General features: G+C 31.6%; 1 protein-coding gene and 1 non-coding gene across 2 annotated transcripts; one reads left to right on the forward strand and one right to left on the reverse strand.

Moving 5' to 3' along the window:
* Window positions 1–226: 226 nt before the first annotated feature.
* Window positions 227–298, reverse strand: TRNAQ-UUG. Its single transcript has one exon. It is a non-coding gene; the product is annotated as a tRNA-Gln (tRNA).
* Window positions 299–18,562: 18,264 nt separating this feature from the next.
* On the forward strand, window positions 18,563–20,721 carry LOC116017561 (cytochrome P450 710A11-like). Its single transcript, XM_031258529.1, has one exon. It carries the CDS (start codon window positions 18,879–18,881, stop codon window positions 20,394–20,396), a length of 1,518 nt encoding a protein of 505 aa, XP_031114389.1. The 5' UTR covers window positions 18,563–18,878; the 3' UTR covers window positions 20,397–20,721.
* Window positions 20,722–21,610: the final 889 nt, after the last annotated feature.

Consider the following 21,610-nt stretch of genomic DNA (forward strand, 5'->3'; position numbering starts at 1 on the left):
ATATTAAAAAGGTATATATATAAATTATGAAAAATTGATAGTTCCAAATGTAATTTTTTATATAAATTATGAAAAATTGATAGTTCCAAATGTAATTTTTGTTTTTCTAAAAAAAGTAAAATAACTGAGGGATCAAAAACAAAAAAAAAAAAAAATAAACTCTTTTGAAAAATATATAAAAATTGAGAGATAGTTTCTGCCACAGGGCAAAACGTTTATATTGAAAAGGTTCCACCGAGATTTGGACTCGGGTTACTGGATTCAAAGTCCAATGTCCTGACCACTAGACCATGGAACTTTACCTTGCTTCAATTTGTTTTACTCTCAATAAATCGGAAATATTGGATATTGGATAATAGGTTAGCCCAATAGTCTCAAACTCTCAATCCACTATCAAACAATTTAGATCCATTAAAGTAGCCCAGATAGATATTGGTTCAAATCAGGAAGCCTCCGTCAATGGTAAATTATGCTGTGGACCCAGGTCCACCTTGCAAGGTGGACCTGGGTTCAAAACTACGTCGTTTTTGTCTTTCTTTTTTTTTTTTAATTTTTTTTTTAAATTAGTAAACATATTGCTGAATATAGAGTTGTCCAAAAATGTGTGAATGTAGAGGTTTCAAAGTGTGAATGTAGAGTATAGAAATCGTGAATGTAGATTTATGATTGTGTGAATGTAGAGTTGCCCAAAAATGTGTGAATGTAGAGGTTTCAAATTGTGAATCTGGAGTATAGAAATCGTGAATGTAGAGTTATGCATGTGTGAATCTGTAATAGAGTTAAGAAGTTCTAGCAACTTGTAGCCCTGTAATGTGTGAATGTGGAGTTCTCAAGTTGTGAATGTGGAGTATAGGACCTGTGAATATAGAGTTTTGAATGTGTGAATGCATAACAGTGGTAATATAGTTACTAAACATATAATCATGTAATGTGTGAATGTGGAGTTTACAAATTGTGAAGGTAGAGTATAGTGTATGTGAATGTAGAATATAGTGTATGCGAGTAGAGTATAGTGTATGTGAATGTAGAATATAGTGTATGCGAATGTAGACCCAGGTCCATCTTGCAAGGTGGACCTAGGTCCATGGCATAACAACCCTCCGTCAATAAGCACGCTTATTTGGTAAGGATTGAATAATGCCGTCAAAGATACTATAGGTTGGAAAGTTCATTTTTAATAGAGTAATCAAGTGTTGGATGATGGTCAAATACAATTATCAAATGAAACTTTAGTAGAATTGAAATGATAGTTTAGCGTTGCTAAATTATACAAGTGTAGGTAGAAAATGAAACTAAAAAATAGAGCTCATGCAATAATATATAATGTCAAGTGAAACTGTGGTGAAATTAAAATGATAATTTAGTATTGTTATAAAGAAACTAGTGTGTGAAAAATGAAACTAAAAAAAAAAACTCATAGAATAACATAGTGAAAAAATAAAACTATAAAAAAAAACTCATAGAATAACATATATTATCAAATGAACATGAAGTGTAATTAAAATTATATTTCAACATTATTATAATTAAACTAGTGTGTGTGAAAAGTGAAACTACATTCAAAAATAGAGCTCATGCAATAACGTATATTGTCAAATGAAATTGTAATAAAATTAAAATGATACTTTAGTGTTGCTATAATGAAACTAGTGTATGTTGAAAATTAAACTAAAAAACTGAGCAATATTGTCAAATGATCAGTAATTAAAATGACTAGAGTAATGCTAGTCACCCCTAAACAAAAAAAAAACATTCGTTCTTGATATGACATTGCTTATTTATTTATTAAAAGTTAGTGGGGGCAACCAATTCATAGCATCCAATAATTATAAGACATGTCGTGGAGAGAAAAAAATTAGAAGGGGTAAGATGAACTATCCTTTTTAATATATTACTCCATACATATAATTTAATTTTTTATATATTACATATTCAGTTTTAGTATATTACAAGTTCATTTAATAATGTGTATAGATTCATGAACTCTTTGCAAATTTATTACAATATATTTGATACAAGTTCATTTTTAATGTGTAACAGGTTCATTTTTAATTTCAATCATGATCCATCTTGCAAGATGGATTCTAGAATGCACTATATAATTTTCCATCAAACAGTGGCGGAGCTAACTACTAAATTCAGTTGTGTCAATATTATATTAATGTAACATTTTTTTTTCTACTCATTATTCTCTTATAAAATCCAAGATTTGATAAAGTAGTGCTTTGTAAAATAGTGTAACTTCAAAATAAAAAGTAATGCATATCCAACTCGTTAAATATTTAAGGGAAACGGGTCAAATAAGCCCTCCAACTTTACCTAAGAAGTCAATTAAGCCCCTAAATATTTTAAAGTAGCAATTAGGCTCATCAACAAAGTATTTTGGTGCAAAAAATCCAAAAACCGGTTAGTGACCTGTGATTCCGATCAAATTTCCGACGAAATTTTGGACACAGCAGTCGCCGACAACCATCTACGGTCACCAGTGAATCACCAGAGAAGGCAATCACTGGGTTGCCTTCTCCAGTGAGAGAAGGCAACTCCGGTGAGAGAAGGCAACCCACGAGTTGCCTTCTCACTGAGAAGGCGACCAGTGGGTTGCCTTCTCCAGTGAGGAGGCGACCTAGACAGTCGCCTTCTCACCGGAGAAGGCCGGCGATCATAGATGGTCGCTGGCGACTGCTGTGTCTAAAATTTCGCTGAAAATTTGACCGGAATCTTATTGACCTGTGATAACAGGTCACTAATCGATTTTTGGACTTTTTTGCACCAAAATACATTGTTGATGGGCTTAATTGTTACTTTAAAATGTTTAGGGGCTTAATTTACTTTTTAGGTAAAGTTGGAGGGCTTATTTGACCCTTTTCCCAATATTTCTACTATACTAATAAGAGCCAAAGAGAGTTAGGCCTAAAATGGGTAGAAAAAATGGCGGTTAAATTATTTAATCAAATGGATGGTTCAGATGAATTATTTAATCAAATAGATGGTTAAGATAATTTAGATTAATATTATTAATAGAGATTACCTAATTTAACCTTACTTTTATGATTATCCGTTAAGTTTTCTGTTACATATTCTCTTCTCCGTTAATATTCCGTTAACTTTTAACTTACCCATTAATTTCTATAAGAAAGATCTTAGGTTCGAACCTTATCTCAATCAAATTTGACATAATTAAGTTTCTCACTCTATTTACTCTTATTAAATTAAATAAATTAGTAGCTACAACAAAAAATGATACATATGTATTTCTTTAATTTAGAATTATGTGTCTACAATACCTTTATTTGAAAAAATTATTCATTATCAAAAAATTAAATTAAATAAGAGAAATAATTTCATTAGTTATATTGTCTTTATTTTCTCTCATGCAAAGATTCTTTACATTCAAATTTATCAATTGATATTCATTACATTGTCCATTATCTTATTTTTACAATATCTTGTAATTAAATATCAAAGTTATAGTACAAAATAATGTTATATATTTATTTACCAAATATTTTATTAATACTATGAAAAAAATTTAAAATAATTTGAAGCTAATTTTATTAACTACTTGGGGAATGGTTGACCAAGAGAGTACTCAAATAATCCAACAAATTGAAGCAGAATCGCTCTATTTTACGCTTATTGAATTAAATAAATTAGTAGTTACACACAAAAAAATGATACATATGTATTTCTTTACTACTATGAAAAAAATAAAAAAGAATAGTTTGAAACTAATCAAATTAACTACTTGGGGAATTTGTTGACAATGAAAGTACTCAAATAACCCATTACCAGCAAATTGAAGCGAGAAACTGCCTTTTAATATCTTTGGAATATATAATATTTTAAATTTTCAAAGTTTTATTAATTTATTTAATCTTTTTTCTTAAACTAGGGATTTCTTTATCCACAATAACTCATTCAACAATAAATGGTTGAAACAAATGAACCCGAAGCAGAACACCTAAAGGAAAGTCCATAGCTCGTATATCATAATCTCATTGCATGACGTTGTCATCTATGCTACCAACAATAACCGAATTGCAAATAACACGCTACCANCTTTGCAAATTTATTACAATATATTTGATACAAGTTCATTTTTAATGTGTAACAGGTTCATTTTTAATTTCAATCATGATCCATCTTGCAAGATGGATTCTAGAATGCACTATATAATTTTCCATCAAACAGTGGCGGAGCTAACTACTAAATTCAGTTGTGTCAATATTATATTAATGTAACATTTTTTTTTCTACTCATTATTCTCTTATAAAATCCAAGATTTGATAAAGTAGTGCTTTGTAAAATAGTGTAACTTCAAAATAAAAAGTAATGCATATCCAACTCGTTAAATATTTAAGGGAAACGGGTCAAATAAGCCCTCCAACTTTACCTAAGAAGTCAATTAAGCCCCTAAATATTTTAAAGTAGCAATTAGGCTCATCAACAAAGTATTTTGGTGCAAAAAATCCAAAAACCGGTTAGTGACCTGTGATTCCGATCAAATTTCCGACGAAATTTTGGACACAGCAGTCGCCGACAACCATCTACGGTCACCAGTGAATCACCAGAGAAGGCAATCACTGGGTTGCCTTCTCCAGTGAGAGAAGGCAACTCCGGTGAGAGAAGGCAACCCACGAGTTGCCTTCTCACTGAGAAGGCGACCAGTGGGTTGCCTTCTCCAGTGAGGAGGCGACCTAGACAGTCGCCTTCTCACCGGAGAAGGCCGGCGATCATAGATGGTCGCTGGCGACTGCTGTGTCTAAAATTTCGCTGAAAATTTGACCGGAATCTTATTGACCTGTGATAACAGGTCACTAATCGATTTTTGGACTTTTTTGCACCAAAATACATTGTTGATGGGCTTAATTGTTACTTTAAAATGTTTAGGGGCTTAATTTACTTTTTAGGTAAAGTTGGAGGGCTTATTTGACCCTTTTCCCAATATTTCTACTATACTAATAAGAGCCAAAGAGAGTTAGGCCTAAAATGGGTAGAAAAAATGGCGGTTAAATTATTTAATCAAATGGATGGTTCAGATGAATTATTTAATCAAATAGATGGTTAAGATAATTTAGATTAATATTATTAATAGAGATTACCTAATTTAACCTTACTTTTATGATTATCCGTTAAGTTTTCTGTTACATATTCTCTTCTCCGTTAATATTCCGTTAACTTTTAACTTACCCATTAATTTCTATAAGAAAGATCTTAGGTTCGAACCTTATCTCAATCAAATTTGACATAATTAAGTTTCTCACTCTATTTACTCTTATTAAATTAAATAAATTAGTAGCTACAACAAAAAATGATACATATGTATTTCTTTAATTTAGAATTATGTGTCTACAATACCTTTATTTGAAAAAATTATTCATTATCAAAAAATTAAATTAAATAAGAGAAATAATTTCATTAGTTATATTGTCTTTATTTTCTCTCATGCAAAGATTCTTTACATTCAAATTTATCAATTGATATTCATTACATTGTCCATTATCTTATTTTTACAATATCTTGTAATTAAATATCAAAGTTATAGTACAAAATAATGTTATATATTTATTTACCAAATATTTTATTAATACTATGAAAAAAATTTAAAATAATTTGAAGCTAATTTTATTAACTACTTGGGGAATGGTTGACCAAGAGAGTACTCAAATAATCCAACAAATTGAAGCAGAATCGCTCTATTTTACGCTTATTGAATTAAATAAATTAGTAGTTACACACAAAAAAATGATACATATGTATTTCTTTACTACTATGAAAAAAATAAAAAAGAATAGTTTGAAACTAATCAAATTAACTACTTGGGGAATTTGTTGACAATGAAAGTACTCAAATAACCCATTACCAGCAAATTGAAGCGAGAAACTGCCTTTTAATATCTTTGGAATATATAATATTTTAAATTTTCAAAGTTTTATTAATTTATTTAATCTTTTTTCTTAAACTAGGGATTTCTTTATCCACAATAACTCATTCAACAATAAATGGTTGAAACAAATGAACCCGAAGCAGAACACCTAAAGGAAAGTCCATAGCTCGTATATCATAATCTCATTGCATGACGTTGTCATCTATGCTACCAACAATAACCGAATTGCAAATAACACGCTACCAACAAAAAGGAAGAGAACAAATAGTAAAGATGAATAAAATGACAATGTTACTCAAAAGAGATTTAAGAACACTTAGAAAAATTCAAATGAAAAGTAGTATTTATTTAGACTATCATTTTTAGACCAAATAATTAGACTATCGATTTTACAAGGTTGCAAACATTTATTTTAGTAATAATTATAATGAATTTTCTATATTATCTTGGATTCATATACTTTGAATTAGATATTTAAATAAAAAAATTCGACATTCAATTACCCATGTATAAACTTCTCCTATATAATCTTACATTGATATACTTTCAAATATTTATTTAAATATAAACATTGGGCATTAACCCATACGCGTAATGCGGTAGTAGCCATATAAATAAGAAATCTTTAACCACAATTCACATTCTCAATCGCCTTGCTAAATGAATTAGCAATACACTTGTAAATGCAAAAACTTGAATTGTATATTAAATTCAAAAATCACTGCTTGCACTCAACACACTTCGCATTCACATTATTTCCAAAAAATAGATCCAAAATTTTAAAATTCTCCAAACATTAATATGTACATATATAGCTTTGTGGCTTGTAATCCTATTATAATTCAAGAAAAAAAAAACATATTTTTTTCTTCACTTAATACAAACTTCAAAATGAAAATAAGGAAACAAATCTAAAGAATATTTAAATTTGTAGTTCATTAAAAATAATTAATTTTAGGCAATTAGATTTCTATAAAATTGAATTGAAGATCAAGATGGTAGAAAAATATGATATTGATAATTTGATATATATATATATATATATATATATATATATATATATATATATATATATATATATATATATNAGAGTTAGGCCTAAAATGGGTAGAAAAAATGGCGGTTAAATTATTTAATCAAATGGATGGTTCAGATGAATTATTTAATCAAATAGATGGTTAAGATAATTTAGATTAATATTATTAATAGAGATTACCTAATTTAACCTTACTTTTATGATTATCCGTTAAGTTTTCTGTTACATATTCTCTTCTCCGTTAATATTCCGTTAACTTTTAACTTACCCATTAATTTCTATAAGAAAGATCTTAGGTTCGAACCTTATCTCAATCAAATTTGACATAATTAAGTTTCTCACTCTATTTACTCTTATTAAATTAAATAAATTAGTAGCTACAACAAAAAATGATACATATGTATTTCTTTAATTTAGAATTATGTGTCTACAATACCTTTATTTGAAAAAATTATTCATTATCAAAAAATTAAATTAAATAAGAGAAATAATTTCATTAGTTATATTGTCTTTATTTTCTCTCATGCAAAGATTCTTTACATTCAAATTTATCAATTGATATTCATTACATTGTCCATTATCTTATTTTTACAATATCTTGTAATTAAATATCAAAGTTATAGTACAAAATAATGTTATATATTTATTTACCAAATATTTTATTAATACTATGAAAAAAATTTAAAATAATTTGAAGCTAATTTTATTAACTACTTGGGGAATGGTTGACCAAGAGAGTACTCAAATAATCCAACAAATTGAAGCAGAATCGCTCTATTTTACGCTTATTGAATTAAATAAATTAGTAGTTACACACAAAAAAATGATACATATGTATTTCTTTACTACTATGAAAAAAATAAAAAAGAATAGTTTGAAACTAATCAAATTAACTACTTGGGGAATTTGTTGACAATGAAAGTACTCAAATAACCCATTACCAGCAAATTGAAGCGAGAAACTGCCTTTTAATATCTTTGGAATATATAATATTTTAAATTTTCAAAGTTTTATTAATTTATTTAATCTTTTTTCTTAAACTAGGGATTTCTTTATCCACAATAACTCATTCAACAATAAATGGTTGAAACAAATGAACCCGAAGCAGAACACCTAAAGGAAAGTCCATAGCTCGTATATCATAATCTCATTGCATGACGTTGTCATCTATGCTACCAACAATAACCGAATTGCAAATAACACGCTACCAACAAAAAGGAAGAGAACAAATAGTAAAGATGAATAAAATGACAATGTTACTCAAAAGAGATTTAAGAACACTTAGAAAAATTCAAATGAAAAGTAGTATTTATTTAGACTATCATTTTTAGACCAAATAATTAGACTATCGATTTTACAAGGTTGCAAACATTTATTTTAGTAATAATTATAATGAATTTTCTATATTATCTTGGATTCATATACTTTGAATTAGATATTTAAATAAAAAAATTCGACATTCAATTACCCATGTATAAACTTCTCCTATATAATCTTACATTGATATACTTTCAAATATTTATTTAAATATAAACATTGGGCATTAACCCATACGCGTAATGCGGTAGTAGCCATATAAATAAGAAATCTTTAACCACAATTCACATTCTCAATCGCCTTGCTAAATGAATTAGCAATACACTTGTAAATGCAAAAACTTGAATTGTATATTAAATTCAAAAATCACTGCTTGCACTCAACACACTTCGCATTCACATTATTTCCAAAAAATAGATCCAAAATTTTAAAATTCTCCAAACATTAATATGTACATATATAGCTTTGTGGCTTGTAATCCTATTATAATTCAAGAAAAAAAAAACATATTTTTTTCTTCACTTAATACAAACTTCAAAATGAAAATAAGGAAACAAATCTAAAGAATATTTAAATTTGTAGTTCATTAAAAATAATTAATTTTAGGCAATTAGATTTCTATAAAATTGAATTGAAGATCAAGATGGTAGAAAAATATGATATTGATAATTTGATATATATATATATATATATATATATATATATATATATATATATATATATATATATATATATATATATATTGATATGATATTTATAATTTTTTTAGCTAGATCAATTAAATTTTAAGTTTTTCTAGAGTAATTTAAATACAATAACATATATATGATGATTCATAAAAAAAGTAAACTATCTATTAATTTTTTTAATTGAACTACCAACTTAGCTACTTTTTCTTTTTTTAATTAAAACTTGTGTATATTATCACACCAAAAAAAACATGTATATATTGGGGGTTGGGCTCCCTCCAAACATGGGCCTTGTGCAAGAGCCTAGCTTGCTTTTACCTAGGGCCAACCTGTCAAGAATAGGTAATTTATGAATAATCAATTACCTATATTGAATAAGAGGCTCTTGAGTCCTCTTGATGTGATAACTAGAGTACTGAGTAAAAGTTAAAGAAAATTATCACAATTCAATTTTATGTTCCAATTGATTCTATAGCAACCCAAAGGGATTTTTGTATATCGTCGTAGGTGAAAAAGACCACTCAAATGTTGTCATGGGAAAGAAATCAATGACGGAAGGTTAAAAGAGTTAACGCTTACCACCCACATTTTTATGTACTTAGATGAATTATTTGTGTAAATGCAAAAAACTTGAATTGTACATATTCAAAATTCAAAGTATATCGGTTACAATGAAGTATGTATCAAACGAGAATGGTACAATCTCTGGATGTAAGAAGCCCTCTGATTCTTTACTAGAAGTATGTCCCGATTGGAAGTGTGTCGAATTCAGAGTATGTCGAGTTCAGAGTATGCTGAACTGAAAGTATGCTAGGTTCGGAGTATGCCAAACTAGAAGTGTTCCTTACTGAAGTGCCTCCGGAATTAAGCAGCTTGTTCTTGTTCGGAGTATGCCGAACAAGAAGTGTTTCTTACTGAAGTGCCTCCGGAATTAAGCAGCTTGTTCTTCAATGAAGGGCTTTATGTGTAGCTTGATCTTCAATGAAGGGCTTATGTGTAGCTTGATCTTCAAAGAAGGATTTCCGGTTGCTGCCGCGTGTTCCTAGGGACAACTGACAGGATTTCGGCAGAGTTTCAGTATGCAGATCTTCAGAGCTCCCTTTCTTCTAAAATGAAAATACTATTTATAGTGGTGAGGACGTAGAGAAAATATAACCAACTTATCCTTTTGGATAATTCCTATATTTAATATAATTATTTGAATTAAATATAACGAATGTATCGGGACACCATCACGTCCAAGTTCATGATTTCATATTATCTTCAAACCAATTTATATTATCCACAATTTCCAAAATTATATGATCCACATATATTCTTGATGGGCCAAACCAAGTCAAAACCCATCAATTTAAACAGCCCAATTGCCTCGGCCTCTAGAAGAGGTAGCATCCGGCCTTAAGATGAAATCTCCAATCGTTATATCGTGGACAATGCACTGTGAACCCTAGTCCGAAACGACGTCGTTTCGAATGTTAGTGGACGGTGGACGCAAATGACTTCAGGGAATACACAAAATCCTTATCTAAAATACACAGAATGACTTGAAGGAATACACAGAATATTGACACAACTACACAGAAATCATCCTCCTAATATTCAAATACACAAAACACGTCACAACCTATGTTTAAGTACTCCTAACATGAATACACTGAATCGTAGTCTATAATACACATAAAATCTTAAAAAAAAACACATAATATTAACACAAATACACAGATCGGTCGAAATGCAAAACGTGATTTCCAAAAAATAAACTGAATTGCCTGAAATCTCATACTCTGCTGAATTGACAAATCACAAATTAACCTCGGAACGTTACAGTACCAGGTTTAGTTCTCTTGTTCTAGAAAGCTGCTTGTTTTCAAACATTCATTTCTCGGTCGGTCAACCAGGTTAAGCTGCAGATAAGGGACAAATAAGATCGAATATTGTTGAAGGTTCAACGTGGAAATATAGAATTTATTTAATTTTAAAATATTTTGACTTTTTTTCTGAATAAAAAAAGAATTTCTTGAAGGTAAAATTATATTTGAATACTCGTAGGGTCCAACGGCGGCACATATTTAATTTGATAACATTAATTTTCACATGATTCATCTAATTTGTCAAGACTTTTAGATACAGACATATTTTACATTATTCAACCTTATGTCCCCTTGCTTAATCATATATTTTGATATTGCACCAAACTCCAATAGACAAATAGAGATATGATGACATGAATTATCTCGCTTATCTGTTTTATCATATCTTGACATTTGATATTCACACATAAAATTCTATAATTGAACAAAATAGAATGATTAATTTCATGATTAAATTTTTATCACATTTCGACATAAGAATATCTGCTTTTGATAATTTTTTGATGGGATCCTCCACACCGTTTATGCATATCGTCTTGGTATCCCTGTTGAGTATATAATATATAAACATAAATGTGCAGTTCAACCATTAGCTTAGGCTTTTAGTTGGATGGAGCACATGATTCAATTTGGTATCAGAGCCATCCAAAAGGTCATGGGTTCGAATCTCCGCGTCACCCAAAAAAATAGACTATGGTCCACGTGTTGCTTGGAGCCCATCAAAGTCAATCGGCCCGGACACGTGAGGGGGCGTGTTGAGCATATAATATATAAACATAAAGTTAACTAGTTTGATCTCCCTCACTTGGGGTCCCCCTGGCCTCCCTTTATTTAAATTAAAAAAAAAAAATCTTATATGGATATATTTTATACTCACACATAAAATCTAAGGTTTCTAACGGTAAGAAAATTGTCAAAATTATAGGGTTAGTAAATGGTAATATAATGTTTCTGACTATTTTTTAGGTAGTTAGAAAATATTAAACTTTCTAGTAGTGTTCTCTCTAATTTATTTAATGTTGAGTTATTATAACAGAGTATATCTTAAAATTGTGCTAGAGACCAACATATTACGCCACATAACTTTTTACCTTATATGAAAAAGAAAACCCCAAAGCAAAACAAAACAAACGTATATGAATTTTTGTGTTAATTTTTTTTTTTAAAGAAGTATAAGGGGTTGACCTAGCGTATGTTAAGTCAAGAGGGATGTCTTATTCAGTGAAATGATTAAAGAAAGTAATATTTTGTATCTTATACTTTGTACGACTTATTTCAACCCTTTATTTAAAAAAAAAAGAGTCGAATTTGTTCGATTTGAATTACACGTTGTCTTTATTACTTTTTCTATTTTTTTTCTTCAAATTGGTTTGAATAAAAAAGTTTAAATGATATTCAGTATTCAATTACATGTTAACTTGTAAATATTAAATCTATTATTGATGGATTTGACAAGGTATTTTATAAACTGAAGTGACGTACAAATTGGTGATCATATATTCACGCGCTGTACTCTGAGATAAGGGTTTTGGTCTTGTTTATAATAAACTTCAAGCTTTAATAATTAAGATTAAGCCGGCTAACGCAGGAAACGTCAGGCTGAATAATATGAGAATCTATTAATAATTTTTAAAAAATGTGTACAGTGTTGTTATGTATGCAGAATGCGTAAGAGTGTATATATAATGATGCATTGGTATTCGGTAGAGTTTACTTTGAAAAGTATGTATATATCGTAAGGATGTAGATACACACCATTTTAATTTCCAACTCACTATTAAAATATAATATAATAATAATAATAATAACTTTAAATATTTTTTTTTTAAAATTAAAACTCAACGTCATTGCATGACATTTTTCTCTCCACGACTCTATTTGTCAATTTTGCAATGCTTGCAAGCATCACAAAGACATCAACTAAAGGTGTGTTTGCAAATTCAAAAAATAATTTTTAGAAACTATTTTTCGGGTTTTTACTGTTGGATAAAGAGTGAAAAATGTGAGTCAAAAGAAAATAAGTTTTTGGTCAAGGAAAAATAACCTCATTTTCATGGAAATAACTTCCACTCTTTTTTGGGAAGTCACTTTCCAATTCTCACAACAGCACTATACCACTAACAGTACACCGCCACCACCCCACCATACCATCACCACCACCAGCACATTGCCACTGTCATCATCGCCGCCACCACCACCACCACCACACTACCATCACTATCACCACCACCACCGTACCACCACCAACACCAACACTTCGATTAGTAATCTTTGTTCGTAATTGTGAATTGTAAAATTTTGGTTATTTTTGTTTGTTATTTTGAATGCAAGACTTTGGTTAGTTATTTTGATATCTTATTAGTTTTTTTTTTATTTGTATTATATTTAAAATTATTATTATTGTATTATTATTATTATTATTATTATTATAAATGTTATATTCTAAACAAAAAAAAAATTAAAATGTTTAATTATACAATTATGTTCATTTTCATAAAATGAACCAAACACACGAAAATAGTTTTCTGGAATGCAACCAAACACTGAGAATGAAAATAATTTCTGAAAAATGACTCATGTTTCAAAAAACATTTTTGAAGAAGTCATTTTCCTGATTTCTAAACACAAAACATGTTGACTTAGATTAAAAATGGATGCACTAGCTTTTAGGGATGCGTTCGTCGGAGTATATGAGTTGTCTAATGACACTATTCCATGAAAATGAAAACTAACAACTAATAGACAAATAAGGGTTGAATGCACTGACTTTTTGCTTTGAAAAAAAAGGGTTGAATGCACCTCAAGAAATCTTTTAATACAAATGAAACAATCAATTTTTATAAAAACGTAAAAGAAATCTCGATAATTATTGCTCATAGAGATGACGTTTTAATTCGTGCAAACTTCATCTTGTTAATTGCTCTCAATAATATGCATGCTTAAACAACTTCATGAAGCACGTCTCTAAATAGTCTAAGAACTAACAACTAATAGACGAATAATGGGTGAATGCACCTCAAGTAGTCTTTTAATACAAATGGAACAATCAATTTTTATAAAAACGTAAAAGGAATCTCGATAATTATTGCTCATAGAGATGAAGTTTTAATTGTTACAAACTCGATCTTGTTAATCACTCTCAACAATATGCACGCTTAAACAATTTCATGAACCACGTCTCTAAATAGTCTAAGGCTCAACATGTTTAGCTAAAAAACTAGTACAGCTAATAAGCTAATTAATTGAAAATTAAGTGTATGATAAAATTAATTGTTGAATTAGCTGATAAATGTAAAAAGACATAAAAAGATAAACTAAAATAATATGATTTTGATTAATGAATGGTAGATGATGTTATTTTTGTAAATTAATAAAGATTTTCTAAAAAAGATTAAAAAACTTGGAGCTTATTTTGAGACGTTACTTGAGGTAGTATTTCAAAATAAGCTATTATATAACTTATTTATAGTTTAAAATAAATTATAAACTCTAAAAAAATCTACCAAATATAACATAACTTTTCTCATGTTTTGCAAAAAAGAACTTATAGCTAGACAACTAAAAGTCAATAATAATTTACATTCTAATTTTTGCAATATGCGAATTGACAATTTATTAATTTATATAATAATAAATTAATTTGTCTTATCAATATTTATGTGATAATGTCGATATATATATATATGCCACATCAATCATACTGATCAGCTATCACGTTTTTGATATTCAAAATACTTGGTATTAGGTAAGGCCATTCAGTGCAAACAAATGAACATAATTCGACAAATAAAACAGCCAAATGCAGTGGGACAGCAATCTCTTCAATAATGAGATGATACATAATTGTGCAATACACTGCCACATATCAAGCAATTTTATTTATTTTTTTATAATAAAAATAAAATAATAATAAGTGTTGCGGCTGTGCGTGGTGATAATAATTCATAAATTACCTTGGAGAGGAGAGAGAAGATTTTTTTTTTTTTTAGTACACTGACTCTGTTACAATGTAATATCTGAGTCACCAGTTGACTCCACTGAGGCTCGAACCCACTCCCATCATCAATGTGAGAGTATTAATCGAGACACTAGATGCCATTAGACCACAAGGTCTTTGGTGATGAGAGAAGATAAATAAGAGAAAAATAAAGAATTCAAAAAATGTCTTCTGGTGACATGTTATTATAGGTCAATAATCAGTTCTTGGGTTTTGATGAGCTTAATTGCAACTGTTAAAAGTTCAAAGGCCAATTGATTTTCTTATAAAGTTTAGGGACTTATTTCCTGAAGTATAATGCAAAGTCATTAATGCAATATATTACATTATTACACCAATATAATATAATTTCTATTCCCATTATAACCTATTATTGACTTTTATTATTGATGGGGCAATGGGACTCTGGGACCCATTTTATTGACTAAGCCTTGGCCCAAGTGGGGGTGGTGAAGGAAAGAGGTTGAGCTCAAATCTTGTTGGGCTAGGAAGGCATGTGACGTGGGCGGCATGCATAGAACCAAGCAAGCAGGAGCCCAAGAAAGAAGGGTGCATGGCAGTGGCGACTAGGGTACATGCCATGACGGTTGGGGTACGACCATGCATGTTGGTGTGGTGACATACATGTACAAGGCGGCTTGGGGTATGGTTGTGCATGCAGAGATGGTGACGGACCTGTACATGGCAGCTAGGGATATGATTGTGCATGCGGGGGTGGTGACGGATGTGCAGCTGGGATATGGGCAGCTAGGCACGTCCCATGGCGGCTGGACATGTCTCGTGGCATGCTAGGAGTGTATTACATGTTAATTTTTAAAATTTCATTTTTAATAATATTATCTAAAATAAACCTTATGAGTGGTCTAACGTATAGCATGCCCCATGGTATAAGGGTTTCCACATTAGTAGATTTTTTACGATTTTTGAGAGTAAAATGACCAACATGGAGGAGAGAGAGGAAAGAAGTTCCTCCCGTAAGGAGGTGGTTTTTCGTAGAAATGTGAGACCCACTACAGAAATATGCCATTTGCGCAGCTTACACGTGGCTATCACAACTGCGCCCGCTGGGTGTGTTACAGGGGTTGTTGAGAATTTTTTTGGTTGGAATCAACTTTTTTTTTTCTTTCCTCCCATATTCTCTTTCCTAACCATACTTACAAAAACTCCTCAAAAATTACAAAGAAAACCCACTGTGGACACGGGCATGGAACAAGGGTTGGAATCAAGAACCTTCTGCCATATCTTATGCAATGGTCCCCTATGTCATTATATTGTGGTTTTTTTTTTTTTTGAATCGACGCCATAACTATATATTAGGAAAATACTATTTGGACTCCCTACTTTTATTCCCTCACACTTAAAATTTTAATATTAACATTTTTTCTTAAAAACCTACATGATAAAGATAATTTATCATCTATTATCACATCGAGATCGAAGTAAAAGTGAGATATATATATATTAGAACTCTAGTATATTTGCAAGATGCATGGATGAATAGTACAGAGACCTACCGGGATGCCATTATATTATTCTACATTATTACCTACTTATTATTCACGAGTCAGTTCGTTTTTTTGCAGACTTTTATACATACTTTCTCAACTTACTGCCCATCGAACTTGTGACCTCTCACTTGGGAGGGCCACAGCTATACCGCTTAACCATAAGGCCTTTGACTTTTAGTAAGTCTCGTTAATCGAACCTAACATATAAAATGAGAATAAAATTGGACGGAGAGATTATATGACAAAATCTTGCATGTACTTTCCTAAAATTGATCTTCAATTCAAATCCTGTTCACCTCTATTTGTTTTTATTTATTTTATTATCCATCTGGCATCCTTCTCGATCAGGGACACTAGCGGAGCTACAGTGGGGGCAGCTGCCCCCACTCACCCCACCCCCACCCCATATATAGTCTTTGTATGTATATATGTTTATATAGGTCACGTTTTAGATATAAGTATATTGAAACAAATAAATATACACGAATGGTTACTTAGCTGAGTTGGTAGAGGTGCGTATACGGTTATTATTGTAATGTCTAGGGTTCGAATTTGCTGATATGTGTAATGTATACATAACTTTTTTAAAAATTAATAATGAGATGTGTAACTTATAATATGTTCTCAAATTAATTATGTTTCAAAAATTAAATAATGAGATATGTAATTTATAATATGTTTTCAAATTAATTATGTTTCACATTTTGTTATGCATATTTTTATAAAGTTTTAATGTGATTTATTTTTCGCTTATATCCAACAATTTTTATGATTATATTTCTTTAAATTTTTTTTTAAACAGTTTCTTCAAAAAAATATTTTTATAAAATTAATGATGAGATGTGTAATTTATAATGCGTTTTTTTATTTGAATTATTTTATCAAATTAATTCTGTTTCATATTTTGTTATAAATACTTTTATAAAATTTTGATGTATTTTATTTTTCGCCTATATCAAACAATAATGAGATGTGTAATTTATATTGACTATATTTTGTCCCCACTGAACAAAATTTCTGGCTCCGCCACTGATCAGGGACATATCAAATTGTTTACTCCAATTACTAAATATTTAATTTTGATTCTAATTTCCATTAGAATGTTAAAACCAAATGCCCAGGGTTGATTCTCCTGTAACCTGCACTTTCTTGTAAATTTCAATCTCCTAGGTTGTTCGAAAGCTAAAAAAGCAAGAAAAAAAGGATTCCCACAGAGCTATCTGCTCTTTGTTAATTCCAATCTTTAACGTTGTAATCGGTAAATGGATATTGAAGTGACATTGCAAGCAAGCCCCACGTGGTTGTCTCTTGCGCAGATGATAAGAATCCTCCACATCACTTCCTCCTAAACCCAGTTGGCTATCAACCTTTCAGCCCCACCACCCTCCATAGCCAAATTATACCATCAAACTTAATCTATTCTTCATTGTGAATCTTAATCTAAAATAATTTTTAGATTCCATACCTATTGATAAAACATTCTATACCTGCCATTAATTGATAACATGTTAACCAATATCATACATATATGTGTTTAACATATTTTATACGATCCAGCTGTCCCACCCAATAGAGATGCCTACAATCCAGCGAGGGGTTAGTCATTGTGCCCGACGGTGGAGACCCTGGGTTACACAAAAAAAAAATATTTTATACGATGTGTTATAATTATCATGTTGTGTTTTCAATTTATTTTCATGTACGAAATTGTTAATTGCAAATACATAATGTGCTAACTGCAAACACATATATGGTGTTTGATAAATAATTGTTAGCTGAACTGCAAACCCATATAGGGTGTTTGATAAATAATTGTTAGCTAATTGATAGTTATTAACTTATTGAGTTACTGAGTTTGACTAATTGATAGTATTAGTTGATTAGCTGATAGCTAATTAGTAATTACATGTAAAATACAGAGTAGCTTTCTAAAAAAATTGATCGAAAAATGTTTGAACATCTTTTTAAATTTTTGCGTTTTATAGAGTAATAAATTTTTATAAAAAACTAATCAATCAAACACTTATATTGCATGTTTAACCAAGTGAAACAGTTAATAGTAGTCAAATAAGCCAAAATTCACTGATAAACTTATTATGTTACCATGATCATAATTTTTATACCAAAATTTACAATGCAATATTAACCATAATATAATAACCATAATATAATAATTGTCCTCAAATTTCAAAAAAAAAAATAATAAAAAATCACCATCTTCTTCCACCACCCTTTCCGCCCATTCAACGCCGCTACTTTCAGCTGTTCCCCGCAGCCCCTCCTCCTGGGAACTCCGCTCCTTTGAATTCTCGATTCTCGAACGTTGACTAATCTTTGGTCAGCCCACCACACCCTATAAGAGAAACCCACCCCAACCCCCACTGCAATCTTCTTGATTCTTGAATTCTCTTCTGCTGTTAAGCAATTCGTAATTGGCCTCCAGATTTTTCGTCAGTTACTTATATTGACCAAAACTCCTCATTTGACCTCTCTCTCTCTCTCTGCCCTTTAAAAACGCCCATCAAGATTAATTCAAGGAGAGAGAGAGAGAGTTTCTTGACAAAAATTGTTGAATGGAGAACTCTATATTCCCTTACGTACCATATTTAGTTGCCTTTTTAGCTCTGATTCTTCTTCTTGAACAGATCTCTTACTTGAAAAAGAAGAGGTTTCTCCCCGGCCCGGCGTTCGTGTTTCCAGTCATCGGAAATGTGGTCACTTTAGTCACTAACCCGACCAAATTCTGGGACGACCAGTCCGCGCTGGCAAAGACCAACGCCGCTGGCATTTCCGTCAACTACATCATCGGCCGCTTTATTCTCTACATCCATTCCACCGACCTCTCCCACAAGGTCTTCTCCAATGTCCGCCCCGACGCCTTCCACCTCATCGGCCACCCCTTCGGAAAAAAGCTCTTCGGCGAGCATAATCTCATATATATGTTCGGGCAGGAGCATAAGGACCTCCGCCGCAGAATCGCCCCCAATTTCACCCCCAAAGCGCTCGCCACTTACACGGAAATTCAACAGCGGATTATTATCAAACACCTGGCGTGCTGGCTGAAGAGGTCTTCCGATTCGCCGTCGGAGCCGATCCCGCTCCGCATTCTCTGCCGGGATATGAACTTGGAAACCTCCCAGACCGTGTTTGCCGGCCCGTATTTGAGCGGCGAGGCCCGCCGGAGATTCAATGTGGATTATACTTTCTTCAATGTTGGGTTAATGAAGCTCCCGATTGATCTCCCTGGTTTCGCTTTCAGAAACGCGCGGCTCGCGGTGGATAGGCTGGTGGAGACGCTTTCGTTGTGTGCGGAACAGAGTCAGGAGAAGATGGAGACCGGCGAAGAACCTACTTGCCTCATTGATTTCTGGATGCAAGAAGCGGTTAGGGAAATCAACGAAGCGAAACAGAATCCCGGAGAAATCGGAGGTGGTTTTGTTTATAATCCCAAAGAAATCGGCGGCCATTTATTCGATTTCCTGTTCGCGGCGCAGGACGCTTCTACTTCTTCTCTGTTGTGGGCGGTTACGCTCTTGGATTCTCACCCGGGAGTTCTGGAACGGGTGAGAACGGAGGTGAGGAAATTCTGGTCGCCGGAATCGGGGAACCCGATCGCCGCCGAGCATCTGAGAGAAATGAAGTACGTGGAGGCGGTGGCGCGTGAGGTTCTGCGGTTCAGAGCTCCGGCGACTTTGGTGCCTCACATTGCCGGCGTGGATTTCCCGTTGACGGAGAATTATATTGTCCCCAAAGGCACCATCGTGTTCCCGTCGGTTTTGGACTCGTCGTTTCAGGGGTTTCCCGAACCGGAAAAATTCGACCCGGAGCGGTTCATGGAAGAACGGCAAGAGGACCGGGTTTACAAGAAGAACTTTCTAGCCTTCGGGGCTGGGCCCCACCAGTGCGTCGGCCAGAGGTACGCTATTAACCACCTGATGCTCTTCATCGCCGTTTTCACGGCCCTGATCGATTTCAGGCGCCACCGAACCGACGGCTGTGATGACATCGCCTATGTACCCACCATCGCTCCCAAGGATGATTGCAAGGTTTTTCTTTCCCAGAGGTGCATCAATTTCCCATCTCTCAATTGACGATATTGCCCTTCACAAAATTCAATTCTTCATTCCCGACCCGACCCGCTTCATCACCAACTCATTAATGTCATGTTTATTTTATTTTATTTTATTTTATTTGTTAGTTCTCATCGTTTGATTTTTTTTTTTTTTTTTTATGTTTAATTTACGAGTGTGAATACATGTGTCCATCCAATGGTCATGATTCTTTTAAGTAGGTTGAATGGGGGTGACAAATATTCGGATAACGTGTGACGAACCAATGTAAAGAACATTGATGTTATTGTTTCTTTCTCTTTCTGTCTCTCTCTATATATATACAGTTATACACACTATTTATTTATATATATGTCTCTCTCACGCTAACGAATTTCATCATTTCATTAAAAAATTATAATCTTTATTCGTTTTAATTATGTTGGTCCAACCTATTATTAGTCAATTATATTGTTCACTGATAAGTGTTGATATAAGTTCAATTTTAATATATTACATATATATCTTTAACAAGTTTATTATTTTATATATATATATATATATATATATATATATATATATATATATATATATATTTGGGTATATGTTTATTTTAGTATATTATGAGTCAATACGAACATATAGAACATTAAAAATAAATATGTAGTATATTAAAAATGAACTTATAACATATGTTTAGCTACCGTATCATGTTAATCTTGATTCACGGTGTAAGCATTGATTATTACTACGTATTTTGTTAAGCTTGTTGTTGGTAGTATGTATAGGCACATTCCTAACTCGTGGTCAAGCAATTAACAATGTTTGTTATTGGCCTAGTTGAGTGCATTTGTTGCGATCAAGTGGGGCTGACGAGGTTTTGAGGCGACTAACTTTTGTCTTTTTTCTGGGGTTGTGTCCTTCCTGTTCATCCAAAAAAAATACTTTGTGACATACTAAGCTTTTAAGTGCCCTTACGATATCTCTAAACTATTGAGATTAAATCGTTAGGTTGAATTGGGTCAAGTGGAGTCAAATTAAGGTTATTGATCCTTCAATATTAACATATTGGTTCACTAAAAATGAAATTATATATGATTTGTACAGACAATTCAGTTAGTTCTTGAATAGTAGATTATAAATAATGATACAAGATGAGCTCAGATAACTGTAATGGGAGAGTTTCATCTAATATAATAAATTTTTTGTTAATATCATATACGTCCTCTCATATAATGAATTGTTACGTCATTGTA

This window comes from Ipomoea triloba, chromosome 1 (genome assembly GCF_003576645.1).
Source record: "Ipomoea triloba cultivar NCNSP0323 chromosome 1, ASM357664v1".
Taxonomy (NCBI): Eukaryota; Viridiplantae; Streptophyta; class Magnoliopsida; order Solanales; family Convolvulaceae; genus Ipomoea; species Ipomoea triloba.

What these genes read in the sequence shown, in the direction of transcription:
- LOC116017561 (XM_031258529.1), top strand. Translation starts at nt 18,879, where the DNA reads ATGGAGAACTCTATATTCCCTTACGTACCATATTTAGTTGCCTTTTTA.